Below are 25,705 nucleotides of genomic sequence, written 5' to 3'. Positions count from 1 at the left end.
AATTAACAATAATAAAAATAAAAAGAATAAAGAGGTGGTGCTATTTGGCTCCTTGGAGGGTTAGGATCAATGCTTTATAAGGTGATATGTACTAACAGAATATTACATCCAAAGAGCACTGGATGATTAGTTGCAAACAGGTAATATCTGGTTACATGTCCTGCCTAGCAAGCTATCCCCACATTATCACCTATACAATTTAAAAGCTGCAGTTTCCCAGCCAAGAGGATGGAAAAAGAGACGGCTTATTTCCCGTCAGCTCACCGACACAACATGCTGCCACATGCTTCGGCAATGGCTGGTAGAAACTCAAGAAAAAAAAAAAAAACCTGCATAGGGCTGGGAAGACTCATTGGCTTGGCATCTGCATTGCCATTCAGCAGAGGCTGGAGGAAGGCGGCAGGGTGCAGCCGGGCACAGCTGCCTGCTCCCAGGGGACGGGCTTCAATGATACGGGAGGCAAACTGAGTTCCTTTGCCCCTGCTGCAGCAGCCCTCGTGTAGCCAAGCCACCTTGTTCCCTTCTGTTAAACTCACCAGCCCTTATCTGCCCCGAGACTGCTCTCAGTGGGCTGGGCAATCTGAAGTGTCCTTAGGGCAGGCCTAGAAGGAGCTGAGCTCTGCCCAGTGCCGCTTCCAAGGCTCCCTGAGCATCTGGCCACAGGGGAAAGCAAACCTGAAATACCCCTATGTTCTCCCGTCGCCAGCAGGACAGACGTGTGGACAGCAGGAATGCAGGGCGGATGTACAGCAGCTTCTGTGCCGGCTGCTTGGGAATAGATCAAAGATCCCTCAGACTTTGGCTGGGGGTTCAGCCCGATGCCTCCACATGTCTCCTCTCAGGTGCTCACCGAGCTGCCATTCCTTCGCACATTTTTCTACAGCAGGAATAACGACGTGGCAAAGGTATTATTATTAAAGGAGCAGCCATCCCTCGCCTACCATATCAAAAACGGTCAGGTAAAACTAGCCAAACACGTCTAAAATTCACCAAAGCAGCACCAAATTTTCTTCTTTCCCATGAAGGAAACGCCAGCTTTAGAGTCTCACCTACTGCTTGTGTTTATTGCCAGACAGATTTTGTTACGTGCTGACAAACTCCTGCTCAATGTTACCTCCAAGTGGCTACACTTCAGCGATGAATGAAGGCTGAAATGTTTACCTGGCACTTGGCACCTCGCAAGGCACACTTTCCAAGAAAAATGCAGATTTTCATTTTCTGTTTGTGTGAAGATTTTCAGCATTTTGCATTCATAATTCCAAACCCTCGGTGTAGGATTAAGTGCTGGCTGTAGGTTAGCCTTTCCTAAACCAGGACTCAGCACTATCCACAGTGTCCATGAGTAGAAGGGAAATTCCCACTGTTTTTTCCACTTCATTGAAACCGAATAGTGAATTATTTGATCTCTTGAAACCAAGATTCACCACTGAGTCACGGCTCCCCACCTACGGGGACGAGCCACGAAAGGCGAGCCACGGGGTGTCCGCGAGGGATGCGCGGGGCTGTGCGGGGCTGTGCGGGCAGGGACGAGGCGAGAGGAGGAACATTGGTGCGGCGTGCTTGTAGCTGTGCGGTAATCACACCCAGCTTTACGTTTTGTCCTAAAACTTGATGGATGGATCTGCTGGGCCAGGTAGGTTTTGCACTGGGGAAAAAAAATAAAAAAAAACTTTTTTTTTTTTTTTTTTTTTTTTGTAACAAAAAAAAAAAAAGGAAGAAATCATTTTTTTTTTTTTTGTAACTCCAGAAATATTAAGAAGCCCTTTTTTTTTTTTGTACCATTTCCACTAACAAGACCGGGGGAAGGGAGGGCCGGGAGCGGCGCAGGGCCCCCCCGCGGCCGGGGGCGGGCCGGGCGGTGCGGCTGCGCCGGGCGCACCTGGGCAGGTGAGGGCGGGGCCGCGGGAGGGAGCAGGGCGCGCCGTGCCCGCTGCCCCCCGCCCGCCGCCCCCCGCCGAGATCCCCTCGCCGACCCCCGCCGCCCCCTCCCCTGCTGCGGAGAGCCCCGGGGGTGCGGAGCGGGCGCTGCCGGTAAGTGCCGGGGGTCACGGTGCGCTCCGGTTCTCCCGGGGCTGTGCAGCCGTCGGGGGGGTTACGGGAACCGGAACGCGGCGGGGTCCCGGGGGGGTCCCGGGGGGGTCCCGGGGCGGTCCCGGGGCTCGGTGCGGTGCCCCCCCGGGCGCTCGTCTCGGGCTGGAGGGGGCGCTCCGGCGGCCGGGGCCGGCCACGCCGCGGGGCCCCGCCGGCCTCTTGCCCTCCCAGGCTTAGCCCTGGGCTACGGCTTTCGGGCCGGGGTGGTCCCGGTGCCGGTCCTGGTGTCGGTCCCAGCCCTGCCCTGCCTGCAGCTCCCGCGCCACCTAAATCGCTCGTGTCCCCGCCGGGGCAGTCCCGGCCCGGCACCGGGCGGAATTCACCCGGCGGCGCCGGGAGTGCGGGAGGCGGCTGGGCTCCAGGGCGGGGGAGCCCGGGGGCTGCGGGGTTTGGGGAAGTGATGGTGGGCAAAGCCTGAGAGGTGGGAGCCGCGGGGAGCTGGCAGGGAGGTGGTGAGGTGTCAGAAAGCTGGGTGGGAGGTCAGCGTGCTTCTCTGGGGGAGCACTAATTCTAAAGGTTGAGCCTTTGGGGTTTTAAAATGTGTATGTATGTACGTGTGTGTGTGGATATATATATGTATATATATATAGGATAAGGTAATCAAATGAAATTAACAAGCAAGGAATGAGGTGCCAGCCTGTGGCGTGGCACTGCAGAGATGAATCCAGAGAGCACCCCTTCCTTCCTCAGAGGCGTTGTGAACAGGTTGGGAAGGCGCTGAGTATTTGTGGTCGTGCTGGCAGAGGCTGAAAGCGTTTGAGCTTGGAAAACTCGTGGGCCACAGCAAGATGGTAAGAGGCGCGGAGGAGGGAGCCAGGAGGGGATGTGCGCATCCTTCACGCCCCACTCTGGGTACCACTGTGGGCAGAGCCATGCCGGAGCAGGGGAGCTGCGCTTCTCCTGCACCCCAGCATCAGGAGCAAAGAACCTCTGATTCCCAGGGCTTCCCAGGGTTTCAGCCCCTTTCCAGCCAGGTCGAGGCAGACTTGGGTATTGTTTTCCTGGTTTGCTGCTGCTGCTCTGACTGGCACCTGCACTGAGAGTCACCGCGATTAACCGCGGCTGGCCCTGAACTTTGTCACTTGTCTGCGGCCATCGGGGTGCTGCAGGATGTCTGCTCACCCCTGAGTTTGCTGGAGCTCTTGCTGTCTGGCCCTCGCAGCTTTCCGAGAGCGGGAGCGGCTTCTAGCAATGGTGGACCCTTGTGGGATGGAAGTTGAAGGCTGCGAGGGGCTGACTCACTGTCTGCGTCGAGCAATGGGATTCAAGTTGGTTTGCTCTCTGTTATTGTGTCAACAAGCCATTGGTGATAAAAGGTTGTAAAGCATTGTAACGTCTGGTATTGACAGAGGCTGTCTGCGATCCAAGGGACAATTCAAACCCAATACGGCAGTGCCAGCGCACTGTCCATGTGACTGAATTTATTTTGTTTGAGAGGCAGGCATGATTTTTTCTCCATGGTGTATGGGCTTGTATTTAATCTTGGCCTTGCAAATGTGTGTGTACACAGTGTACGTTATTAGAAACAGAGAGAGCTGCTTAAAGTGTAAAAGAGATTGTGGGAACAAGCTTTAGTTAGGATCTCTTTGTTGCAAGGATAAATTGCTGTTTTTCCTTTAGCAAGTGAAATCAATACCTGTTGTGCTGTTTTTTGGTCTCAATTCTAAGTCCAGGGTTTACCTGGACTTTGTGTCTTTGCAAACATGCTATTGAGTTTGTAATTCTGATAGGATTTTTGACATGAATAACTAATGCTGTAGTTCCAGAAGCATGAAAAGGAGGATTCCTTTCTGATGTTTGCAGCACCTGTGAAGCAGTCTGCTAACATGCCCAGGTCCTTGACTAAGCACATTTTCAAACTATTACTTAAACGTGATTTAAAATTGATTCTGAGCATTTTCTTTGCTTAACAGATAAAATAAGTTGTGCTCAGATTAATTTTGTGTGAACATTTGCATTTGAATTGGATCTGATGGTTTTTGAACAAATAAAACCTGTTCCTAGACTAGTTCTTGGATAGTTTTTTTTAATCTCCTCCATCTCTGCTGCTAGACACATTTTGAAACTCCTGTAGCAGTATTCAGGGCTTATGGCAAAGGATTTACTTATCCTGTAACTGCTTTATTAATGGGAAGTCTGCCATTTTTCTCATTGGTTTCAAGATTTACAAAAAGAATATGCAAATTACGCCTTCTAAGCACACGTAGTGCAAGTGTGCATCCACATTCCAGTCTCAAGATACCAAATGCTGCCTTATTTTGCAGGGGACAGTCATTAATTTTGTATCTGTGACTTTGTCCTGAAGAGAAAGTATATTGTTGGTTGCAAATATAGTATCAACACAATACTACTTTAAAAAAAGTAAATTTAATCCATTAACTTTTTTTTTTTTTTAAAGAAATTAAACATTAAGTCAATATGACTTGATTTTTAGTGTCAGTGCAGACTTGCAGTTCATGTCCTTCTGGATAAACATCCTGGTTTTTATAGGTCAGCACCTTACACTGGTGCTTGCAAGTGATTATATTGCATTCAAAGAAATCAAGAAAAAGTTGTGAAATGACTTTAGGAGGAAAGCCCATCTCTGTTAAACCAGTCCCCTCTGCTTCAGACAGATGGTTCCACCTATACCTCAGTCAGGGCAAAAGCTTCAGATTTGGCATGTAGTTTTCTTTTCCTTCTCAGTGCAAGCCTGGCAGGATTGAAGAAAAACTAGATGAGAGATTCCTGTTTGCTAAGGGGTACGTGGAGGCTTTTGAAATTCTAATGTCTGTTCTTGCTGTGGCTTGTTTGTGGCTTTATCTCCTGCGCAGCACTTACAGCTCAAGTTTGATTGGGGCTCACCCTTCCATGTGCTCAGTTAACACGAGTAATGCACATTGTTGTTCCAGAGACATTAACAGTGTAGAAACATCACTTAGTGATGCATTTGTAACTCCTCCCGGCAGAGCGGTAGTTAGCTAAATCTGAGTTAGTGGCTTCAATGTGTAATAACACAACCAACGGTAACACTAGCACCATGTACAGTACGTCATGAAGTTAACTTTTTCTTTTTTTTAAAGGACCTGACTCTCAACTAACCTTTCACAATTGGTCTGCTATTACCTCTGTCCTTTGTAGACAATGGCGTTACACCCGCGAAGAGTGCGCTTGAAGCCCTGGCTCGTGGCCCAGGTAGATAGCGGTATGTATCCAGGCCTTATCTGGCTGAATCGAGAAGCAAAGCGGTTTCAGATCCCATGGAAGCACGCAACTCGGCACAGCCCGCAGCACGAGGAGGAGAATACCATCTTCAAGGTGAGGGAGGGAGAAGCTCGGTTGTACCACGGCTCTTACACAGAGACAAAGGGCTGAATTGTTGGCCGAGAGCTGGATAGGCGTTTCAGTAGCTGCTTCCAGGCGCATTTTGTCCTGTTTCTTTGACCTCTGAAATGCCACTTTGAGCACTTCGATGCCAAGCTTGGCACTGTGCTGGGAAGGTGTTTAGTTCTTTAACTCTTTCAGGCCGCCGAAGCCCTGACAATGTCTGGTTGTACAAACTCTGGGAGATTACTGCTGCTTGTTTCATCGACTTGGTTTGGTGTGTGGCAGCTGCCTTATTCTTTGCATCAAACCATTAAATATTGTTACATAGATCTTAACAGGGAAAGGAAAATCATTGCTCCAGCATGAAGTTTCAGTTATTGTTACTGCTGTTCTTGATATTCTTCTCCTAGGGGGTTCATTTTAACTCCTTTACTCTGAAGGATTTTTGACTTCCTCTGCCTCGGAAGGATCTTGTATTAATGGTCTGATTCAGGGGTGAGACAGCTAGGTGGATACCTGAGGCTGCTCCATTCCGTTTTAACCAAATCCACTCCCCCTGCACAGGGTACAGCTCGCTGCCAGAAATGGCTTTTGGTATTGCGCTTAACACCTAGAAAAACTCAGTGTGCAATCCTGTACGATCGATATTTTCTTAACTTGTGTGAAGATGTGTGCTCCGAACTGGTTCTTGGAAATTTGGATTTACATATTTTTTTATTTTTTTTTTCTAAATCTTTTTAATGGGGAAAGGGAAAAAGTATGGAGAGAGACTGGAACAGGTTGCCCAGAGAAGATGTGGATGCCCCATCCCTGGATGTGTTTGAGGCCAGGTTGGATGAGGCCCTGGGTAACCTGATCTGGTGGGTGGCATCCCCGCCCATGGCAGGGGGCTGGAATGAGATGATCTTTAAGGTCCCTTCCAACCCAAACTATTCTGTGATTCTTTGAAAAGCTATTACAGAGGGAATGCCCGCTGTCATTATCAGAAGAGCTGTAGTTAAGGCTTCTGCAGGAGAAAGATTTTACAATAAATTTGTTTGTAAGCTTCATTTCTGATAAAAAGCCACTCTATTGCAAGGGCTGGACTGAGCATGGTGTACTTTGTCCCCAGGCATGGGCTGTGGAAACAGGAAAGTACCAGGAAGGAGTTGATGAGCCGGACCCTGCAAAGTGGAAAGCCCAGCTCCGATGTGCTCTTAACAAAAGCCGGGAATTTAATTTGATGTATGATGGCACCAAGGAGGTGCCCATGAATCCTGTTAAAATTTATGAAGTGTGCGATATCCCGCAGTCCCAGGGATCAATCATTAATCCAGGTGAGGGCCTTGCTGACACAGTGCTGGTTACTGAGCAGGCGTTTGTCCAATGCGAATGCCTTTCTCTCTGTGGCATTAACTCTTGAGCTGCCTTTGTGTGCTGTAAAAAAGCAGTTGCCATGTGTAAGCCCAGTTACACTAAGCTTCGAGGACTTTGAAACATAGTATGCCTACAGTAAAATTAACAGAGCTGCACACAGTTGCATGTTTCTTGCTTAAAAAAAAAATGAAAATCCAATATTTTCAATAGCTTCAATATCCTCAGCTTTCTAAAACCAGGTATTAACCTGAAAATAATATTGTACAGATAAAATTTTGTCTTTTTACTTAGAAAATAGACAAAATTCTGCTGTTGTGCAAAGCCAATGTGAAGATTACATTTTTTTCAAGAATGCTATTGCAGTGTTTCACACCGAATTGTCTACCTGTCATTCTGTGCTTGTTTGAAGGTTCCACTGGCTCAGCTCCATGGGATGAGAAGGATAATGACCTTGATGAGGAAGAAGAAGAAGAACTGAACCAATCTCAGCATGTCCCTATTCAAGAGACATTTCCATTTCTTAATATCAATGGTTGGTGGCATAGAATGTAATGTGGTAGTGAAGTTCTTTGCTTGTATATTGGTGCATGCTTGCAAATAATTGATTACCTTCTGTAGATTCTCCAATGGCTCCAGCCAGCGCAGAAAACTGCAGCCCTGAAGCTGTGTGGCCTAAGAATGAACCTGTAGATATGGAAATGCCCCCAACAGCTCTGCAGCATGATTTCTTCAGCAGCCCTGAGCTCTGGATCAGCTCTCTTCCAAGTATGTTGATGGATTTATAGTACTTCTGTCATTGTACTTAAAAGTTACAACTTTTTTTAAACCCTTTGGTTGTTCACTTGTTAGCAAGAATATCTGATTATTATTTTTTTGTGTGTGGTTCTTTGGGAACCCATGGATTGGACTTGATGATCCTTGTGGGTCCCTTCCAACTCGGACATTCTACGATCTGTGTGTAGCTAGAACATCCCTGTGAGTCTAGGTTGGACTGTGTGGTGTGTGTCTGCTGCTGATAAAGTATGCGCAGAGGTCCAGGGAAAATCCTACTGACAGTTTCTCTCTCAGTGACAGACCTAGAAATCAAGTTTGAATATCGAGGAAAGGAGACAGGACCAACGACAACTGTAAGCAACCCACAGGGATGCAGACTTTTCTATGGAGAGCTGGGTCCTATGCCAGACCAGGAAGAGCTCTTTGGGCCTATCAATTTGGAGCAAGTGAAGTTTCCAGGAACAGAGCAAATCACCAATGAAAGGCAAAAGATCTTCACAAGTCGGCTACTGGATGTTATGGACAGGGGACTGATCCTGGAGGTCAGTGGCCATGCCATCTATGCTGTCCGGCTCTGCCAGTGCAAGGTGTACTGGTCTGGTCCCTGTGCGCCTTCTGCCGCCACACCAAATTTGATTGAGAGGCAAAAGAAAGTCAAACTATTCTGCCTGGAAACGTTCCTAAGTGGTAGGTAGCTTCTGTGTCTGGAAGAAAACGGAGTTTGGTCTGAGTACTTGGTGACACTATTGGAAAGGGTGGTCTGCCATGGGGGTCAGTCTGGATGCACTAATTAGTTTGCACATGCATGGAGCATGGGTAGTGGCCACTGCTTCCCCTGACCTCAGTGGACTGTGGGGGCACGTGTGCATCAGAATAATGTGCACGTGCACTCTGAAAAATATTGGTGGGCCTTGCTTTTAAAGGAAACTTTTCTGGGTTAAAGAAATAAATTGTAATTGTTTTGTGAGATGTATAGCTAAGACTCAGGACAATACAGCGAGATGGGATATGGTGAGCATTTCTAACCAAAAGATGGACAACCCTGCAGCATTCCACTTTTCTTCCTAGAGCTGATTGCCCACCAGAAAGGACAAATTGAAAAACAGCCACCATTTGAGATCTACTTCTGTTTTGGAGAAGAGTGGCCTGATGGAAAACCTAGGGAGAGAAAGCTGATTGTGGTTCAGGTAGGAGCTAAGGCCCTGAAGCGAGATGTGGCAGCCTTGCTGGGGCCACATTATTGTCTCTGGATTGATATCCAGAGAAACCAGAAACTGTTCTTCTCTGCCATGGTTATTGGCACTGAGAAACCAAGCAAGGCTGGTGGATTTTGTGCACTGAATGACATTGATCTGTGAGTGTGTTTTAAGAAAATTGGGGACACCATCCTGCAGGGGGTTCCTGCCAAAGGAACAGGGATGTACTGTGTGACTGCTAGGCTAAAATGGCTCACTATTTCTTCAACAGGTCATTCCAGTCGTGGCCCGGATGATATATGAAATGTTCTCTGGTGACTTCACACGTTCCTTTGACAGTGGCAGTGTACGACTCCAGATCTCCACGCCTGACATCAAGGACAACATCGTGGCTCACTTGAAGCAGCTGTACCGCCTGCTGCAGACCCATCAGGAGGGGTGGCCGATGCAGGCCCCTGCCATGCACATGGCACAGCCGCTGCCAGCACAGTGACAGGCACTCTGTCCTGCTGCTGCAGGGTGCCCCAGGGTTTCCTATATTGTACATATGGGGAAATGTTAGTGAGTGCCTTGCCTTAACCCCAATGAAATTTGTAAATCTGGTTTTCTGATTAAATTTCAACAGTCTATGGTATTTCTGTTTGGGGAGCGTTTTAAATAAAGGGAATAAGGAATACCTCTAGCTTCACTGCTGTTTTTAGCTGTTTGCTATGTGTAAATCAGATTTTTAATTATGTAATATTTTTTAAAATCCACTATTGACACGCTGTATATAAACACTTGATCCTTAGAGGGCGGAGAGACGTAATCTGTGCTTTATTAAAACTGCTTTAAGAATGCCATTTTGTCGTCTTTTATTTATCTCTGGCTGCTCTCTAGTTGTAGCCTTGCAGCCTAGCCCTTCTTTGACCGTGCTTTAAATTTTATATACGTGTATTTTATAGATGTGCATGTATTTGGAGTAAACGCTAGGGTTTAAGTCCCCCTCCAAAACCAGCGGGAGCTCGGAGCTCAGGCTGAGGGCAGCGCCCCCTCAGCGCCCTCTTCCGTGTTTATAGGGCCAGGCCCGCCGACCTGGGCCGCTCCGCCCCGGGAAGGCCGCTCCGCTCTGCTCCGCCCCTGCCTGGCGTGGCGCGGGGGCCGGGCCGGAAGCCTGGTGCCGGGCGGCGGCTGCCGCTCGCGGCCCGCTCCGGGGGATGGAGCCCCTGGAGCCCCTGCCGGCCCCGCAGCTGGTGGCGGCGGCGCGGGAGGCGCTGGGGGCCGGGACCGGGCGGCGGCGGCGGCGGCTGCCGGCCTCCCGAGCCCTGCATCTGGCCGGGGAGGTGCTGGCGGTAGCGGCGGGGCTGAAGCCGGCGCTGCTGTACGACTGCGGCGCCGCGGGCCCCGCCGAGCTCCGGCACTACCTGGCGCGGCTGCGGGAGGCCGGGCTGGCCCCGCGCCGCCTGCACCTGTTGGGCGCCGGGGGCTCGGCGCTGCTGCTGCACCCCGGCAGCGCCCGGCGGCGGCTGGAGGCCGCGCTCCGCGCCCGCCCCGGGCCCTTCGTGGACGTGGCGGCGGCGAGGGGCAGCCCCGAACTCTGCGGGCCCGCCCAGGCCCAGGCCATCAGGGATCACCTCGCCGCCCTCCTGGCCCACCTGGAGGCCGCCGAGGACGACGCTGCCGGCCCCGTCTCCTGCAGCGAGGTCGTCCCTGCCGGCTGGAACCTCTGCACCGTGTTCGGGGTGCTGCTGGGCTACCCGGCCTCCTACCACTTCCCCGTGGAGGAGGGTGGCGAGAACTGCCTGGCGCTGATGCCACTCAGGGTGTTCACAGTGCGGGCCTGCTGCCCCCGGATCCAGGGCGGGCTTGGGGTACAGATCTACTCCTTCAGCATCCCCGAGAGCCTCTGTGAGGAGCTGCGGGAAGTGCTGGACGCCTGGTGCGACGACCTGAGGGACAGGTTCCGCGCGCAGAGTGACTTTGTGGACCTCTGCATTTCGAGCGAGGTGGTGTCGCTTCCAGCAGTTGCCTTATAACACAAACACATGCTGACTTTCTACCGCATGCCTCACGTGCCTCAGGGAGTGAGGTGAGAAACTCACCGAGAGGCTCCCGAGAGGCCCCAAGCACTGGGGGCTGTGCTGTGGCAGCTTGGGCCCCGACCGCTCAGGCCGGTTGCTGCAAGTCCACGCACATCCCAAGTCTGTGGGTGAATGCACCCAGAGCTGCTCCACAGCCTGGATCCTGACTGTGCTCTGTTGGGTATATTTATTTGCTGCAAACAATAAAAAAAAAAAAAAAAAAAAAAAAAAAAAGATCAATAAAAATGGTAACACCACATCTAAAAAAAAAAGTTTATTGTAGGCTCTATGCTGTATTTAGTACTCGTACGATGTGGTGTCACACACCTCATAGCTGAGCCTGCACTTGAACAAGGGATGGGTGCTGCCATAAAACTGGCTGTACAGCTCCGAAAGGGGATAAAATCACTGTCTCTTGAATTAATGTGCTGCTGACCGTGAAGGAAACAGACACAGCTGCGGGGATGCTGCCATGAGACCAGCTGCTGGCAGGCTGGAGGAATGGTGGCTGAACTTGGGCCAGGCGGGCAGGTGGTGGGGAGGCTGCTTGGGATGGGTTGTTCATGGGGGTGATACAGAAAGCCCCTCTGAGCACCAGTTCTTTGTCAGATAGCATTAAAAAATGGTCCAGGGTTCTGTGTTTCCCTTGGACAGAGCCAATAAGTGAAGGGGATTGAGTATTCCTCTAAACATACATACACGGTTCCCAAACACATGGGACAACGGGTCCCTGCTGCCCTGTCTCTCCCACCCCCCATGAGCTGTTTGAGTGTCAGGTTGAGTGGTTTTGTCCCTCAGGGCAGGAACTGGGCAGCGCAATCTTGAGCTGAAGAAGAAGAACCAAAGCAGTGAAGGGAAGGGTCAATCTCCCTGTGTTTATTGGAGCCGTGTCAGTTTGCCTGGAGTGAGACCAGCCCAGGATATGAACCAGGTTAAGTACAAGAGCAGCAGAAGGTGCATTGCTCATTGCTGCTGGTGAAGCAGAAGTCAGTTCTGAACAGAAGTTGTTTAGAAGGTGCCTCATGGTTGGTAGTTTGCGAGGAAGGCGGCCATGGCCATTGCTATCACTGCCAGCAGAAGAGGGAGCCAGTTACCACGCTGTCTCTGCAAAGAGAAGCAAGCATTACCAGGAAGTTGGTGGGCAGAAGAAACTTCTCCTTATTCCTAACAAACATCACTCATCTTTAAACTGCCCAAATAAACGGGAGATTTGCCCTAGACAAATGTGGAAACAAACAACAGGGAAGCTCTGGGACCATGTGCCACAGGGTTTGGGCGAGGGACGTCTCCCACCTTTGCCGGCTTGCTCTGGACGTGGTTGAGCTCGTCCCGGCACTGGTGCAGCCTGGTCAGGCAGGAGCGGTACTCCTCGCTCAGGGCCTCCAGCTCAGCGCGCAGCTCCTGGCACTGCAAGGGGACGTTAGCGGGGGCGTTAGCAGGAGCGAGCCCCGCGGGGCCGGGCACACCGAGACCGGCAGGGCTCCCGCAGCAGCTGTGGCTCTTCGCCTGTGCACGGGCAGCCTGGTGATGGGGGATTTTGACTTCTGCCACCTGTGTGCCCACATATACCTGCGCAGGACAGAGCAGATTTCAGTGTTACATGGTGACACAGGCCATGCCCTGGTTATTCCCATCCCGTGACCTGTTTGCTTTTGCTGCTGTCTTTCATGGGAGAAAACAGCAATAGCTATTTTTTTTTCTGACCACGCGTGTGTAGGTCAGGAGGAAGAATGGGGTATGAAATCATGGGAGGGGGTTCATTTTGCTCTGTGAGAGCAGTGGGACACATGGGGCAGGTGCCTCAGTCATGCTGCGTGTCCCCAAATCCCAGACAGCACCCTCAGTCCCAAACACCCACGTGGTGCAAGACCCTGCCACCTCGGGTGCTGGCTGCCCTGCATCCCCAGCACCTGCAGCTGGTCCCCACATCTGGTCCCTATTACTGGGGTTGCACTTCACAAACTCCGTCCCTAGCTGAGGCAGGGTGATGCCTGATACCGCTGGTGCACTCGCTGCAGTCGGGCTGTAGGACAAGTCCTCCTCCTGTGCCGTTCTCAGGTCTGCTATGGAATGTTGCAAATTTTAATTTTGTAAATCCCCATTACCTAAACTGTACTGTAAGAAATTACGGACGGTTGGTGGCGGATAGAGGGCGCAGTTTGTGCTGTGGTTTCGTGTCCTGAAGTAGTCCCTGATAGGGGAGAGACCATGCAAGAGGTCAGGAAACTCTGAGTATTTCGTGGTCAAGTTTTATGTTGTTGATTTTGTTTGTTTGTTTGTTTGTTTAGTGTTAGCAGACCCTTCGTGTTATTTGTGAACCGTTCTTTTCCTCTGGTTGATTCGTGCTCAGGACTTCAGCTCTTAAAGCATGGCTTTGGCGTTTCCCTATTTCTCTCCCTGAACTGGGTTCACCTGCAGAGGTACAGCAGGAGCTGCTGAAGCAGTGGCCCTGGTCACAAAGCTGCTTGGTGCCCCAGCCTTGTGCACACGTGCTGTGGGCTTTAGCTGAGGCTGGTATCAAAAGAAAAATTCAGCAAAGGTAATCCTTGGAGCAGGTACCAGGAGCAGTCTGCTCACTCCTGGGAGCTCAGTCCCTAGCAGGGTGACTCCATCCCAGCTGTGACTCGGTGCTTCCTCACCTCATTCTCCTTTGCTGTAAGCTGGGATGTCCTTTTCTGTATCTCAGCCTTCAGGCTTTCTTCTGCCTCCTCCTCAGGGTGCTTTAACAGAGCATTTTGTGTTTCCTTGGCAGGAGTGAGAGGTGGGCTCTGGGTGATGAAAACCTGATCTAGAAAACAGTCAGGCTTCTGATGAGAAACAGGTCCTGGCTTCCAGTTTGCTTTGTATCTTGTATACTCAGCACAGTTTAAAGATAATATTTGCATGCTATGCACAGAGAGGAGCCGAGTTAGTTATCATAAGCTTGCCTCTCCTGCAGATGCAGGTTACTCATCTTTACAGGAGTATTTCCAAGTAGTTGCCAGAAATGGAAGGGAGGGAGAGTTAAAATGCCTTTTATTACTTCAAGTACAGCTGTAATTGCAGTTACAAACTGGAATCTATCTATAAATCTATATTTTTTTTAAAAGTATAGCCACTGAAGTAGAATTTGCAGTGAAATCCCTTTATTTTTTTAAGTACTTGCCATCATAAATACACTTGAATTTTAAAGTTAACTAACAAAATATAACTAATTTCGCACCGTTTTAAAATAATCCTTTATTCTAAACAAAGACTTTTCCTAGAGTCACTTTTAACATTCCCATGTCCAGCTAGAGGAGCGCTAGATGGGAGTTAGAAAGTTTGCTGACCTTTCCTCTGCACCATCGCTTCCTGCATTTTCCGCTCGTTGGTCTGGTTCTGCATCAGGTCTGGGAACATAAAAGTCACCGTCACTGGCCATAGCACCAATGCAGGTCTTTCGTGCTGTGCTTCTTTGTGTTACTTACTGTGCAAGTGGCTGATCGTTGCCTCCAAGGATAGCTTCTGGCTTTGTAACGTTACCTTCTGATTTTGTTCTTTTTGCAGTTTACCTGAAATAATAAGAAAACCTGAAATAATAACAGTTTGAAAATGGAGGTTGAAACAAATCTCTGTGTGTTTTTATGCAAGTATGGCAGATTTCCCTTTCTCCAAATCTGTAAAGTGGAGTGGATATTGTTGGGTGCACTGAAATTTAATCTCTGAAGGAATGCAATTTTTAGCTATTAATTGCACTTGCAGTTTTGGTAGCTTCTTCTAGTGTATCTTAAATCATGAATAAATTAACTGAATGTATTTTAAACACGTTTGAGTGAGACTATTGTGAAAGTTGAACTGCCACCCATCTAGTGTTCGTTAATTCTGTTTTAAAATAGCCATGCGAACCATTTACTAATCTCTGACTTTCTAGGTTTTCCATTCCACTCTTTCTGTCACTTGGCTTTCCTGAAACACCTCTAATCTGGTTGGAAACTACTCTAGGAGCCCTTTTGGAAACCAGAGGCTCTCTGCAAGCTGAGATGTGCAATGCACTCAGAGGAAGATTGTTCTGGGTGTGCTCGCTTTCAGGATCAGGCCTTTACTATATTTGCTTTATATCTGCCCTCCACAGGGAGGAGCAGCCCCGTCCCCCTGTGCGGTACCTTCGATGGTGCTGATGTGCTCGGCTTGGAGCTGGTTGTCCTCCTGCAGGGCGCTGGCACGCTGCTGGAGCTCGGCGTGTTCCTGCTGCAGGCGGTCCAGGGCCTGCTGGAGCTGCTCGTTCTGTGCCGCCGTGTGCTGGGGTGAGAGGAGCCCGGTGTCAGTGGGGGCACGTTGTGGGGGCACCCGAATGAAGGAGGATGGAGTAATTGTGCTTCACCAAATTATTATTATTATTATTATTATTAGGTGGAAAAAGCAGGCTTGGTGGGCAATGGTGCTGTTCCCGCAGGGGAGCTGACATACTTGCAGTTTGCTTTGCAGAACGTGGAGGTTGCTCTCGAGCTCATTCTGTGTCTTGGTCATCTGGGTCCACTCGGCTTTGAGCGTGGTGTAGTGCACTTTCCAGAGGGCCAGGTCCTCCCTTGTCACCTCCAAGCATCTCTGGGGGAAGTGGGGACCACGGGTGGACCTGCTGCTCGTGGGACCGTGCCGTGGGAGGCCAGTGGGAGGCCAGCCTCACGCTGCCCCAGCCTCACGCTGCTCCAACCTGTCGTAACCTGGCATGGATCTGATGCTGTTGGGTGGGCAGAGGGTGGATACAGGGGTGGATGCTGCAGGCCCACTGCGGGGCAGCACCTGCAGCTCTGATCCTCTGTGGGGACGGGGAGGCTGGTAGGGTTTGGGACACGATTTGGTTAGTGTCCTGAAAATGCCTGCCAGCAGTTTGCTTTGACCCGCAGGATGCCTTCTGGGAAAAAGCTGTTTTGATGTTAAGTCACGCCAGAGAAAGCATCTCCAGAGACCTCGTGTGCTGGATGCTGCGTGCGGCTTGTGGCTCGGTGGGCATGGGGAGGGGATGGGGTGAGGAGTGGTGCAGGGAAGGGAACACACTTCCAACTGCCGAGCAGCGGTGTACGTCTCCAGATGTGCTGTTCTTGGTAACCTGATGCGGGGCTCACATGAACACAGGTTGTCACTAAACTGCCCTTACTCGGTAACTTAAAAAACAAACAAACAGGTGTGAAACATTTCTTACCTGAGAGTTTTGCAGCTGCTGCTCTGCTTGGAGTTTGTCCTCGAGCATCTTCTGAAGCGCTGCCTTTGCCTTCTGCTCATAGGTCTGCTTCTGGTCCTCCATCTCTATCAGGATCTTCTTCACGCACTCCTTTGGGTAACTCTTTAATGGAGGAACAGAAGTGCTCAAAGGGTCTTACCTGGCATATTCCTAATCTTGCTAAGCCTGAATGTTAGCAAATCCACAGTGTGTAAGCGCTACTGTTAATTTACTGTGAAACATTGCTTCAGCAAAGAGGAGAAATACTTTTCAGATCCATATCTAATCAGATTGCTCTGGAAACTGAGACCCGACCTAATTACATGATTCAGTATTTCATTTTCATGCCTTTCTTCACCAGTGGTTGTTTCTCAGAGAATCAGGCATTACCTGGGTGCAAGCCTGCAGCTGATTTTCAAGGGCCCTTAGTCTGCACTTCAGTTTGTCTTCGTTCAGCTGACCCTGGGGAAAAACAATTGGCTCAGCGTGTGTAACTCACAAATCATACAATATGCCTCCGATGTTTTGTCAGCTTGTTTGTTCTCTTTCTCCCTTTTCTTCTATATTGTGGCTAAATTTGGTCAAAATCTTCAACGCTTAGAGTTCAAATAATCCTTCACAATCCCAGAATGGGTGGGTTATGGGGGGAAGTAAAACCTTTATGCACTGGAAAACCCTGCGGAGGCAGAGTGTAGGCGCCTGCAGTAGGAGAAGCTAAGATGAGGCGATTTCAGCAGGCGGGATGGGGCTGTCGGGCACACGGCTGCCGTCTGTCCCACCGGCCGTGCTCCCTGCTCCTGCCCGCGCCGCTCGGTGCCTGCAGCCCGGTGGGTGCCAGCTCTGCTCCTGCTGCTGGCGTTGGGAAATGGCCCGGGTCTGCGTTGTGACATCGAGCAGCTGGGCAGGAGGATGGATGGCAGTAGTGGTGATTCATTTTCCCTATTATCATCTCCTCTCAGTGTTAGTCAGACTTTTTACTTAGGTTTTGTGAAACCAGACTGCATGCAAATTCAGATAAAATTTCTAGCAAAGAGTTCACGTAGGCTGTTTTTCCACCACTGATACTGAGAACATCAGTATCATCTCTGCTTGCTTCTGTTTGAAGTCAAGCCTCTGAATAAGCAACTCCTTGATGTTACGGGAAGAGCTGTCAGACCCAAGCAAAACCAGACTCTCTGGTGTCTTAGCACTGTTCACATTTGCACAGAAGTCAGTTTACAGTCACAAAGAATAAAGCTTGCCAGTTCAGTTAATACAATGAAACCTGAAGGCTATATCCCCTTAGAAAGTAGGTGGAATTTTGAAGAGCATTTTTAAATGTGGAGTATTATGCCTAACTTTGCTCTGCAGTTCATTTCATTCTGCTCTCTGCAGAGGTTCACAGGGGAGGGTGGTGGTGGTGGTTCACAGCCCTTGTGCACAGATGTAAATGACTGTGCGAAGTACCAGGCAATGGAGCACCAGGCCCTTCCTACGCTTGGGAGCAGAAATGTGCTGGCAAACTCCTTTAATGAGGATACAGCTTACAAATTGGTGAAAGAACATACGGTATTGAGATTTCCCTAAATGGAACAAACTGCCTGTTGCCAGAACAGCATGTCAGCGAGGGGCGAGTGGGCTTGTGCACATGCGTGGGAGGGCATGAGAAGTCATGCCTCTGACCAGAAAAGTTGTGTGAGCTAATCTTGGGCAAGCCCTTGTGCTGATGATTATTGACATGAAAGGAGCTGGCTTAAAACACCACCACTACCCCCAGAAAAACACCACCCCACAATAACAAAACCTTATTGCTACCGCTGTCGGATGGCGGTTGTTTTTTTCCTGTCTTCTGCAGTGTCTCACGTGATGCTGTTCTGAACACCACCTGGGGATCCTTGCATGAGAGCCCAAGGACAAAAATGCAGTCAGAGAGGACTGGGGCTTGTGTTCAAAATGTGGCCACTCCTGCAAATGCTGGATTTGAATTCACCAAAGCCCTCGAGTCTGAAGTTACCAGACTGGGTAGCTCCAAAACCTTTGCTTGAAAACTATTCTGCATTTCTCTGCGGCTGTCACCTAAGTGCCACACACATCTTTAAAACTGTTGTTGGCCAGCAGCCGCAGTGGTCTGGTTGTCCCGTGACTGGTGAATTTTCCCTGATACTCCTTTCTGTTGGCCATTTTAAGTAGCTGGTTTAAAGTGATAATTTTAAGAGCTGTTTCTGGAGGACTTCCAGTTTGCCCAAACTTGATGCCTGTGCTAGAAAAATGAGTCCAGAAAGTCGCAGGAATGCACTGGATATGACAAAGGGCTTAAAATCAGCAGGTCTCTAAGGCATTTCCAAGAGCCAGGCTCAACTTTAGGGGTCAGAAAAGGAAGCAAATGATTTAAAGGAATAATTTTTTTTAAGAAGAGAACAGCTCAGAAGTAACTATTCTTAATAACCATGGGGTGACTGACTTAGCTTCCTGCACCTGGCAGTGTTTTTGAATCAATGAAGCAAGTTCTACAACCGATGGGGTCCAAGTGCTGGACCTGTGGTGGGACAGGCTCCGGTCTGGAGGTAAAACCACGGGGAGGAGGAATGGGGGACCCATCCCTGTGGGGTAGCGATGCCCCCATCCTCCTGCACAGCATTTTCTTGCTCCATCAAACCACAAACACCCAGGAAGACGAGCAATAACTTAAAAAACAACTGTGTGGCCATTTCCAGAGTTACTGCTGGCTCGTTGGGAAGGATTTAAAAACTGCTGCAGCACACATGGGGCATCCCACCCAGACACAGTTCGCGCTTCTGTACCTGTCCGCGCCTCCCGAGCAGCCCCTGCCCCTCCGACCCCCTCCTAGCACAGCCCCTGCCTTCCCCTGGTGGCTGCAGGGCCAGCAGTGAGTTCATTTTTAGTCCTTGATGAAAGGTTGAAGGCAAAAGGGAGCAGCAAAGCCTCCCTTCTGCGGCAGAGATAGCAAGAAGCAAAGTGCACCCACCTGTTTCTAATCTGAGGTTTCATGGCTACTTCCTGCAGTGTGTGTCAGTGTTTTTTCCTGCTCGCATTATATTTGAAGAAGCAAGCGAAGGCGGAAGTTTCTAACCACAGTACATCTAACACTTTTTTTTTACAGCATCTCATCCTATCGTTTGCTTTTCTGCCCCAACAGAACCTTCAAACCACTTTTTTTTTTTTTTTTTTTTTTTTTTTTTTGATGGCACAACAAACAGTATATTAATAGTTGATTTAATAACCCCACTTAAAGCACTTCACAGGTCGCCATAAAACAAGTCCTAAAATTTATCACCTTCATCTTACCTCCCAATACAGTAAGGAGGAGGGGAAGCCCTAGCTCAGTGCTGCCTGGAGGATTTTGTCTGAGTTGTGGGGAAAAGGCTCGGTGCATGGCCACAGTTCAGCAGCATACCCCAGGCTGGGCAGGTGCTCCAGTTTGGAGCAGCTAAAATTTTTATTTTGGCCAGGAAAATTTGGCTTAAGACTTGACTGGGAGAAAAAAAAAAAAAAAAAAAAAAAAGTGGAAGGTGGTTGCTTGGGTTCGGTCTATTCCCCCCCCCCGTCCCCTTAACTACTTCTACTGTCTTTTTACTTGAGCAAAGGTGGGAAAAACAAATGCTAAAAAAAAAAAAAAACACCTCAGAATTTTACAGAAGAGAAGGGTTTTACACCTTCTGTTAATCTGAAAGCAAGGTAAATGCTGTTGCAATTTTTAGGGGGGCGATGAAAGGGAAGAAATCAAACAGCGTAACCCCCTAACTTCCTTCTGAGTTTGTGTTCAACCTGCCCTGACAAGGAAGGGGAGAGCAAGGAGGGAGGAAAAGCAAGCAGCTGCTTCCAGTCCAGCACAGCGCCTTGTCTTCCAGGTGGCAAAGTTGCTGCATTTCAGACCTGCAGCATCTCCAAACCTGTAACGCACTGAGGCCAGGCAGAGCTCAAACTTGGAAAAGGAGGCACGTGGGTTTTTTTGCTGGCATGGGTAAGCCAGTCCCTGCCATGGCAAAGCCTCCCCCAGCCCCAGCAGCCGCCTATTACCTGCCAGGATTTTTCAGAGGCTTGCAGCAGCGTGGAAAGCAGCTCCTGCAGGATCACCATCTTCTGCTTCAGCAGCAGCTCACGGTGCAGGGCCTCCTGTGGGGAAATGAAGTGGGGTCAGGTGGCCCCCTGGGGGCCCCTTGGGGCTCGGGGTATTCCTGGGTCCAGCAGCTTGCTCGTGTGCTTTCTTGGCAGCATTAACACTGGGCACATGGCACCCCTTTGTTTAATAACAAACAAACATATGGCTGTGCTTGCTCAAGGGCTGCTCTCCAGGGAAGTGCTTATGGTGCGTGGTGCCTACCTTCAGGTAGCTGGACAGCTGTATGATTTCCTGGAAGGGAAAGGGGAAATGTTTCAGTCCACGGGATTGTTTCAGTTCATAAACATCTACATTTCCGGGGAAGTGGAAATGCTTTCTGCAGTTCCTTATGGCATCTTTGCCATGCAGCACCTCAAATCAGGGCAGTTACTGAATGAAAACAGTAGATGCGCAGAAAAGGGGAGCCTGTCTTTCCTGGAGTAGCCATGTCATTATTCAGGAAACCACGGAAATTTATCACCAGTTGGTGTTCTGGCCAGAAATTTTAGAAGCCGTGCCCTTTTGCAGGAGTTCAAGTCTAGTCATCATCCATGTGTTTCGCTTACCTTATTTAAAACTGCTGTTCCACAGCTGGAATGGAAAAAGAAAGCACATAAGTGAGGTGAAGGTGATGCAGGCTTCTGAAGCAGCCCATAGCCCGGGCACCAGCCTCTCCCCCCAGCTGGAGTAAGGTGTGGATACTCGTGGAGCACGTGCAGGGAACAGGCACGGGCTGGGCCATGCGAGGTGGCCTCGTGGGGCCTGAGAGCGCAGGGCAGGAGGGGGGATGCGTCTTACTCTGTCTGCTGGCTCGAGTCTTTCACCCCTGCACTTGTGAGCGTCTGAGTTCCTGTGAAAATAAAGCAAGAGGATGTGCCCAACGCCCTGCTGCAGAGGGGCCCTGAACTCTTCTCTGTGCGAGCGTGTGCTGAGCTCTCCCAAAGGGCACCGTGTCTGGGGGCGAGGGAAGCTGCTTAACTAGTGCCCAGCCTGGCAGGGACAAGAAGCAGAAAGCTGTTGGGCTCAGGGGGAAAGAGAAGTGTAGTTCTGCAGCCTGCAGTTAGCCCGCATGCTCCAGGATAATTGGGGGCAACTGCAGGGAGCCCTGAGCACAGAGCACCTGCTGGGGAGCTCTGCTCACTGAGCTGTGGGCCGGCTGACAAGGAGATATTCCTAATGCCTGCAGCCAAAGGGGGGAGCTCAGCCCGGGATGGTAAAGCCGTGGGGCTGCAGGAGGTGCTGAGCGGCTCCGTGGAGACTGAGGAGCTGGACGAAAGTGTGCGACCACTGAGCATCCCTCACCTACCTCGGGTGTTTGTGGAGATACGTGGCCCAGGGGTGGCTTCTGCTGAAACGTCAAGGGGGCTGCCGAGGTCGAGCGGGGAGAGCACAGGGGGGTACGCGGGATGGCTCCATGGGCGCTGGAACAAGAGGGTGGGTTGTGTCAGGGTCTCTCCGAAAGAGGGCAAGGAGTTACAGCTGGGTCAGGATTTGTACCTCCAGTGGTCAGGGAAGAGCATCAAAGAGATGCTGAGAAACCAGGGCTGTTTCCATGTGGACCTGCTGGCTTGGCTGCAGCAGCACCAAAACTCTGTAGGGGAGCAGGTGAAAGCCTGCTGGGTGGACCAGGACAAGGAACCCTAAAGCGTCTTGATGTTTTTGGAAAGGATGAGGACCTGCAGGGGCTGGGTCCTGCACCCCATGGCAGTGAGTCCTGGACAGAAACTGCACAGGGGCTGAGTGTGTGTGAACGCCTGCCCTGGGTTCCTGCTGCCTGGTGTGCGATTAAACCCCTGAGCCAAGTGGCAGCGGGAGGTGACTGCTCTCTGTGCTCCTGTGCTGCAAAGGGAGCTCGAGGGTGTGCTGGTGTCCCACTGGCACCTCGCCTTCCACTGTCTCTGCTAGCGTAAATTCACAAAGCCCCTAGGATGAACTTGCACCGTGACAGGGGAATTATTCATTTTGCATGGGATACAAATTTAGAAGGGAATCTGCTTGACTCTGGGGTGTTTTGCATTGCACCTTTCTGTAAATATTCTGACTTGTGGGGTTGCCATTATCTGGGCAGCACTGGGCAGGCAGCGGGACCACAGAGCATCCTCATTCCTGATAAAGAAGGTGCTGGGGGAAGCCAGGTGTTCAGAGTGCAGTTTTCATGAGGGAAAAGTAATTTATGTAAGTGCAAAACTAGTCTGGCAGCTAGGACGTGGGGCTGTATTTAGAGGAATGGCAGTAACACTCCATCTGGCTCAAGTTTAGCTTGGAAAACAGGAAAGGAACGCACTGGGAGGGAGGCATCGCTGTTTACCCGTGCCTGACTCTGCAGTGTATAAGGAAACACGAGGTTTTTGTGGGTTCATTCTCACTTTGCACTTTGGCTTGGGTCTTGATGCAGCTGCAGTCGGCGAGCAGCCGCCGTGCTGCAGCAGGCACCGGAGGAACGGAGCTGCCCGCGGGGCTGGCGTTACCTGCAGCAGGCCGGGGGGGCTGGGGTCCCCCCGCACATGGAGGCCCCCGGGAGCCCCCACCGTGGTGCTGGACAGGTTTCTCCTCCGGAGGAACTCGCGTTGCCGTGGGCTCTGAGGCAGCTCCTCTGCTGCCCGCCCGGGCCGGCGACAGCTCGGCGGGTGGCTCCGCCGCCGCAAGGCCTCACGCGTCTCGTGCCGCCGCTCGCACTTCTCCTCGTAGCTCTCGCCCGTGCGCCGCGGCCGGGCCCGCTCTGGAGGACTGATCATGCTGGGGCTGTGCTGCCAGGCCACCACCACAGCCCTGCGGCCTCCGTCCTGCCAAAACCAAGGGACAAGATGAGATTTGAGTGAAAAGCAAGCATTTCTGAGGCTAAGTAAATGTGAGGTATTTGTAGATGGACTAATTCTGGAGTCCTTGTCCAGTGGATGTGAGCGGTGTTCATGGAGAAATGAGCTCGTATGTGCTGACAGCATAAAACATCCCGCACTGGTTTTGCTCCTCAGTGGGGTGGCTGCTGTCCCAGGGGATGCTTGGAGCAGAACTGCAAACAGTGAGCTCAGGCTCATGAAGTTGCCTTCACTACCAAGTAGTAGTGCTTCCACAGCTTCCTCTGGGAGAACTGTTTTCCCTATAAAATAAAACCCCTCTGTTTTTCAGACAAATTTCTGTGTGCATGCTGTTATAGTTTTTTTAGCCAACCGAAAGAAAATGAGGGAGACACAGGAAGAACAATTGCTGCTGTTTCTGTTGTAAAGTTTTAAAACGTGCCTGTCTTTTGCCCTACTTTTTCAATAGCTCCAAAAATAGCCTCGCCATTGAGTAATTCACGCCTCAAGCAGTGGTGTTGCGTTTCTGAGTGGTGGCTGCCTTCCTGTGCGCAGAGGGGTCAGGAGCAGCCAGCGGCTGTGGGGCCGGGGGTGTTTTGGGGTGCAGAACCTGGCAGCGCCCTGCAGGTCCATGTGTCCCCGCTCTCCAAAGAGCCGAGCTGCCAGGTGCTGCTGTCCTCCAGCTTTGCATGGCTGCCAGACACCCGTGCTTTCCTTTTTACAGGGCTTTGGTTGTATTTGGACCTTTGCCTCAGTCAAACAGAAAGCAGAGGGATAACAACCTGCAGCATCCTGGCCTTCCTCCCTCGAGCAAGCATTGCATCCCTCCTGCCCCTCAATGAGGGGTGGGGAAGGGGCTCATTGTCCCCGTGCCATCCCAAGAGCACTGCTGGGAGGGTCCCGGGCTGTGGTCCTTGTCCCTACTCAGCCTGGGGCCATGTTGCATGTGGGGTTTTGTTCTCATGTTTAGTAAGCCATGTTAATGTAGAAAGGAGGAAAAAAAAAATTTCATTGGTCTCATTCTGTCTCAAGCAATTAGGAAGTCATTACATCTAATGGGAGGGGAAAATGTGAGCAAGTAGAAACCCATTTACGTATGTAACACTTCCATGCTTTTTAGTCTGCAGTAAGATCTGCTCCTTCGGTCTTTTTGCTGTCAGGATGTGCCGTCACACAGGCACGTTGCTAGCACCCACTACTCGCTGCAGGGCCTGTGCTCGGTGCTGCCGGGGCTGATCCTGTTCAGGGCTCAGGAAGCTCCAGCAGCCCGCAGCCAGCAGCACGCTGCCGCGAGCGCGCGGCCCGCCGGGGCGTGGGGCCGTGGTGCCCTGCAGCCGAGCGCTTCTGAACGAGGAGGCGGTGCTTGCTGAGCTGTGCATTCATATTTGTTTGCATATTCCGCTCTTTGAAGCTTCAAATGGCTTCTGAAGCGTCTCTAATTTTAGCTTAAGCTTACTGAAGGGTCCCACCAGTGTTTCGCTGTTTGGGTGTTTCTTACTGCGACGTACTTTGAGCTGAAGGGGTCTGGGGCCACAAGAGGCTAAGCAGCTTATCTCCGTGCAGCCTTCGTGTCCGTACCGTAATGACCCCGCTGAGCCCAGCTGGGCCTTTCCCCTCTGTGCTCACACGCCTGCGTCCCCTTGCCCGGTGGGCACGGCGGGGCCAGGTGAGCAGCTTCACCCCACCGGACTGCCCTGGGTGCCCACCTGCACCCCACAGCACACTGCCTGAATGCCCAGCAAGCTCCACAGCTTGCGACAAAACACGTATCAGCAGACAAACCTGCTCCAAACTCTTCAGGACATGATAAAAGTGTTTTTTTTTTGATTAGGTTTTCATAATTTCAGAAGTGGCCTAATTGCATGGTGCACCTAGGCCTTGGCCATCTGGCTCCTCCGGTGGGAAGCAGCGTGGCCCCGTGCCCAGCCCACCCAGCCAACCCACCGATGGGTTAACCCAAAATGGGCTTTAAAGCAAGGTAAAGCTTAAAGAAATGCATGGTCCATTACTCACCCCAAGCTGAGCAAACTGTTGAGGCCTTCTTGACAAGCTAATACTTTATTTCCTTCTTCTGTTACCCCAAATCACCCTCTCTTAATTAACAAACGTGTCCTCTATCTTTGCTTTCCAAGTTGTTAACGTTTCTTGCTTCAAGGGAAACAAACAAAAAAAATGTTTCTTGCCAGTTCATGTTACAGCCTCCCCGTGTCAATCATATAGGCTGAGAGCGGGGTAAAAAAAGTGGAAAAAAGGTGTGCGGCGCTGAGCAGGGTAACGCTGGCAGCCCCAGTGCCGCGGGCACTTACCTGGCTCCTACTCGTCCGCCAAGGAGCAGCAGGGCGAATGTGGGGCTGTGGGGTGCAAATGCACTGCCGCTGTCATCGTGGTGCCAGCGACTTCACGGTGCTGCTCCCTCGCCCTTTTTCTTTCTGTCAAACAGGAAACGTTGAAGCCGCAGCCCCGGTTCCTGTCCTGCTGGCGGGCGGGGAGGCTGGGGGTGCGCGCGCCCGGCACGGGGGGACCGGGTTATCTCGGGGTGCCAAAGGCTGCGGCTTCCCTCCACGCAGAGCCAGCGGCTATCTCTCGGGCCATCTCCCTTTATCGCTCTCTGACACTTGGAGGCTGAGCGCTCGTCCAAGGAGCTGCCTGTGGCACCGGCTGACCGAATCTCTCCGGGCTGCTTTGGGGTAAAGAAATCCAGACTTAGCCAAGTGCAGTAATGCTATTATTTGAAGGCCTCTTGCAGATTGGAAGGGGAAAAAAAAAGTTCATTTCAGCAGCCGAGGAGAAGTCGCAAATGGCAGAAATTCATTAAGGTCTTTAGAGAAGTGAAAGCTGCGTTAATGCAA

General features: G+C 50.9%; 4 protein-coding genes and 1 long non-coding RNA gene across 10 annotated transcripts in view; 3 read left to right on the top strand and 2 right to left on the bottom strand.

The window, feature by feature from the left end:
- Nucleotides 1-1,503: 1,503 nt before the first annotated feature.
- IRF6 (interferon regulatory factor 6) lies at nt 1,504-9,452 on the top strand. Of its 3 annotated transcripts, XM_035347349.1 has the most exons (9): nt 1,879-2,031; nt 2,782-2,882; nt 5,212-5,388; nt 6,509-6,713; nt 7,163-7,285; nt 7,372-7,518; nt 7,822-8,214; nt 8,596-8,714; nt 8,995-9,452. In XM_035347349.1, the coding sequence occupies exons 2-9, from the start codon at nt 2,880-2,882 to the stop codon at nt 9,214-9,216; spliced, it is 1,389 nt and encodes a 462-aa protein (XP_035203240.1). In that variant the 5' UTR covers nt 1,879-2,031; nt 2,782-2,879; the 3' UTR covers nt 9,217-9,452. The 3 variants fall into 3 exon arrangements, with proteins under 3 accessions (XP_035203239.1, XP_035203240.1, XP_035203241.1); XM_035347348.1 differs by lacking the exons at nt 1,879-2,031; nt 2,782-2,882 and adding an exon at nt 1,504-1,633; XM_035347350.1 differs by lacking the exon at nt 2,782-2,882.
- LOC118178636 lies at nt 4,472-5,334 on the bottom strand. Its single transcript, XR_004756244.1, has 2 exons — nt 5,197-5,334; nt 4,472-4,783 (listed from the first exon to the last, which is right to left on the bottom strand). It is a non-coding gene; the product is annotated as an uncharacterized LOC118178636 (long non-coding RNA).
- A 402-nt stretch (nt 9,453-9,854) lies between the features above and the next one.
- Nucleotides 9,855-11,000, top strand: C26H1orf74 (chromosome 26 C1orf74 homolog). The gene has a single exon (XM_035346893.1). It carries the CDS (start codon nt 9,920-9,922, stop codon nt 10,736-10,738), a length of 819 nt encoding a protein of 272 aa, XP_035202784.1. The 5' UTR covers nt 9,855-9,919; the 3' UTR covers nt 10,739-11,000.
- Nucleotides 11,001-11,091: 91 nt separating this feature from the next.
- Nucleotides 11,092-25,646, bottom strand: TRAF3IP3 (TRAF3 interacting protein 3). 4 transcript variants are annotated; one of them, XM_035346884.1, is made up of 17 exons: nt 25,163-25,646; nt 24,870-25,004; nt 22,530-22,844; nt 21,368-21,482; nt 20,860-20,911; nt 20,628-20,652; nt 20,284-20,313; nt 19,980-20,075; nt 16,353-16,424; nt 15,945-16,085; nt 15,212-15,349; nt 14,908-15,043; nt 14,233-14,316; nt 14,095-14,154; nt 13,423-13,571; nt 12,077-12,352; nt 11,092-11,887 (listed from the first exon to the last, which is right to left on the bottom strand). In XM_035346884.1, exons 3-17 carry the CDS (start codon nt 22,794-22,796, stop codon nt 11,804-11,806), a joined length of 1,725 nt encoding a protein of 574 aa, XP_035202775.1. In that variant the 5' UTR covers nt 22,797-22,844; nt 24,870-25,004; nt 25,163-25,646; the 3' UTR covers nt 11,092-11,803. The 4 variants fall into 4 exon arrangements, with proteins under 4 accessions (XP_035202775.1, XP_035202776.1, XP_035202779.1 ...); XM_035346885.1 differs by having other exon boundaries at nt 12,077-12,190; nt 24,870-25,646; XM_035346888.1 differs by lacking the exons at nt 21,368-21,482; nt 22,530-22,844; nt 24,870-25,004; nt 25,163-25,646 and having other exon boundaries at nt 20,284-20,433; nt 20,497-20,652; nt 20,860-20,876.
- LAMB3 (laminin subunit beta 3) overlaps nt 12,386-25,705 on the top strand; it is a 62,850-nt gene continuing 49,530 nt past the window's right edge. Inside the window, exon 1 of the mRNA XM_035346878.1 lies at nt 12,386-12,873. The gene's annotated coding sequence lies outside the window, so the exon portion shown is untranslated. The remainder of the gene's footprint in view (nt 12,874-25,705) is intronic.

The sequence above is a fragment of the Oxyura jamaicensis genome, chromosome 26 (genome assembly GCF_011077185.1).
Source record: "Oxyura jamaicensis isolate SHBP4307 breed ruddy duck chromosome 26, BPBGC_Ojam_1.0, whole genome shotgun sequence".
In the NCBI taxonomy this organism is placed as follows: Eukaryota; Metazoa; Chordata; class Aves; order Anseriformes; family Anatidae; genus Oxyura; species Oxyura jamaicensis.
This window is presented reverse-complemented; position numbering and strand designations above follow the sequence as displayed.

Excerpts from the sequence above, each read along its gene's own strand:
- IRF6 (XM_035347348.1), top strand. Across the intron at positions 6,714-7,162 it reads GGGATCAATCATTAATCCAG|GTTCCACTGGCTCAGCTCCA; the intron begins GTGAGGGCCTTG and ends GCTTGTTTGAAG. Across the intron at positions 8,715-8,994 it reads GAAAGCTGATTGTGGTTCAG|GTCATTCCAGTCGTGGCCCG; the intron begins GTAGGAGCTAAG and ends TTTCTTCAACAG.
- C26H1orf74 (XM_035346893.1), top strand. The coding sequence starts at position 9,920 with ATGGAGCCCCTGGAGCCCCTGCCGGCCCCGCAGCTGGTGGCGGCGGCG.
- TRAF3IP3 (XM_035346884.1), bottom strand. The coding sequence starts at position 22,796 with ATGATCAGTCCTCCAGAGCGGGCCCGGCCGCGGCGCACGGGCGAGAGC. Across the intron at positions 16,086-16,352 it reads AGCTGCAGGCTTGCACCCAG|AGTTACCCAAAGGAGTGCGT; the intron begins GTAATGCCTGAT and ends CCTCCATTAAAG. Across the intron at positions 14,317-14,907 it reads GCACATCAGCACCATCGAAG|GTAAACTGCAAAAAGAACAA; the intron begins GTACCGCACAGG and ends TTATTATTTCAG.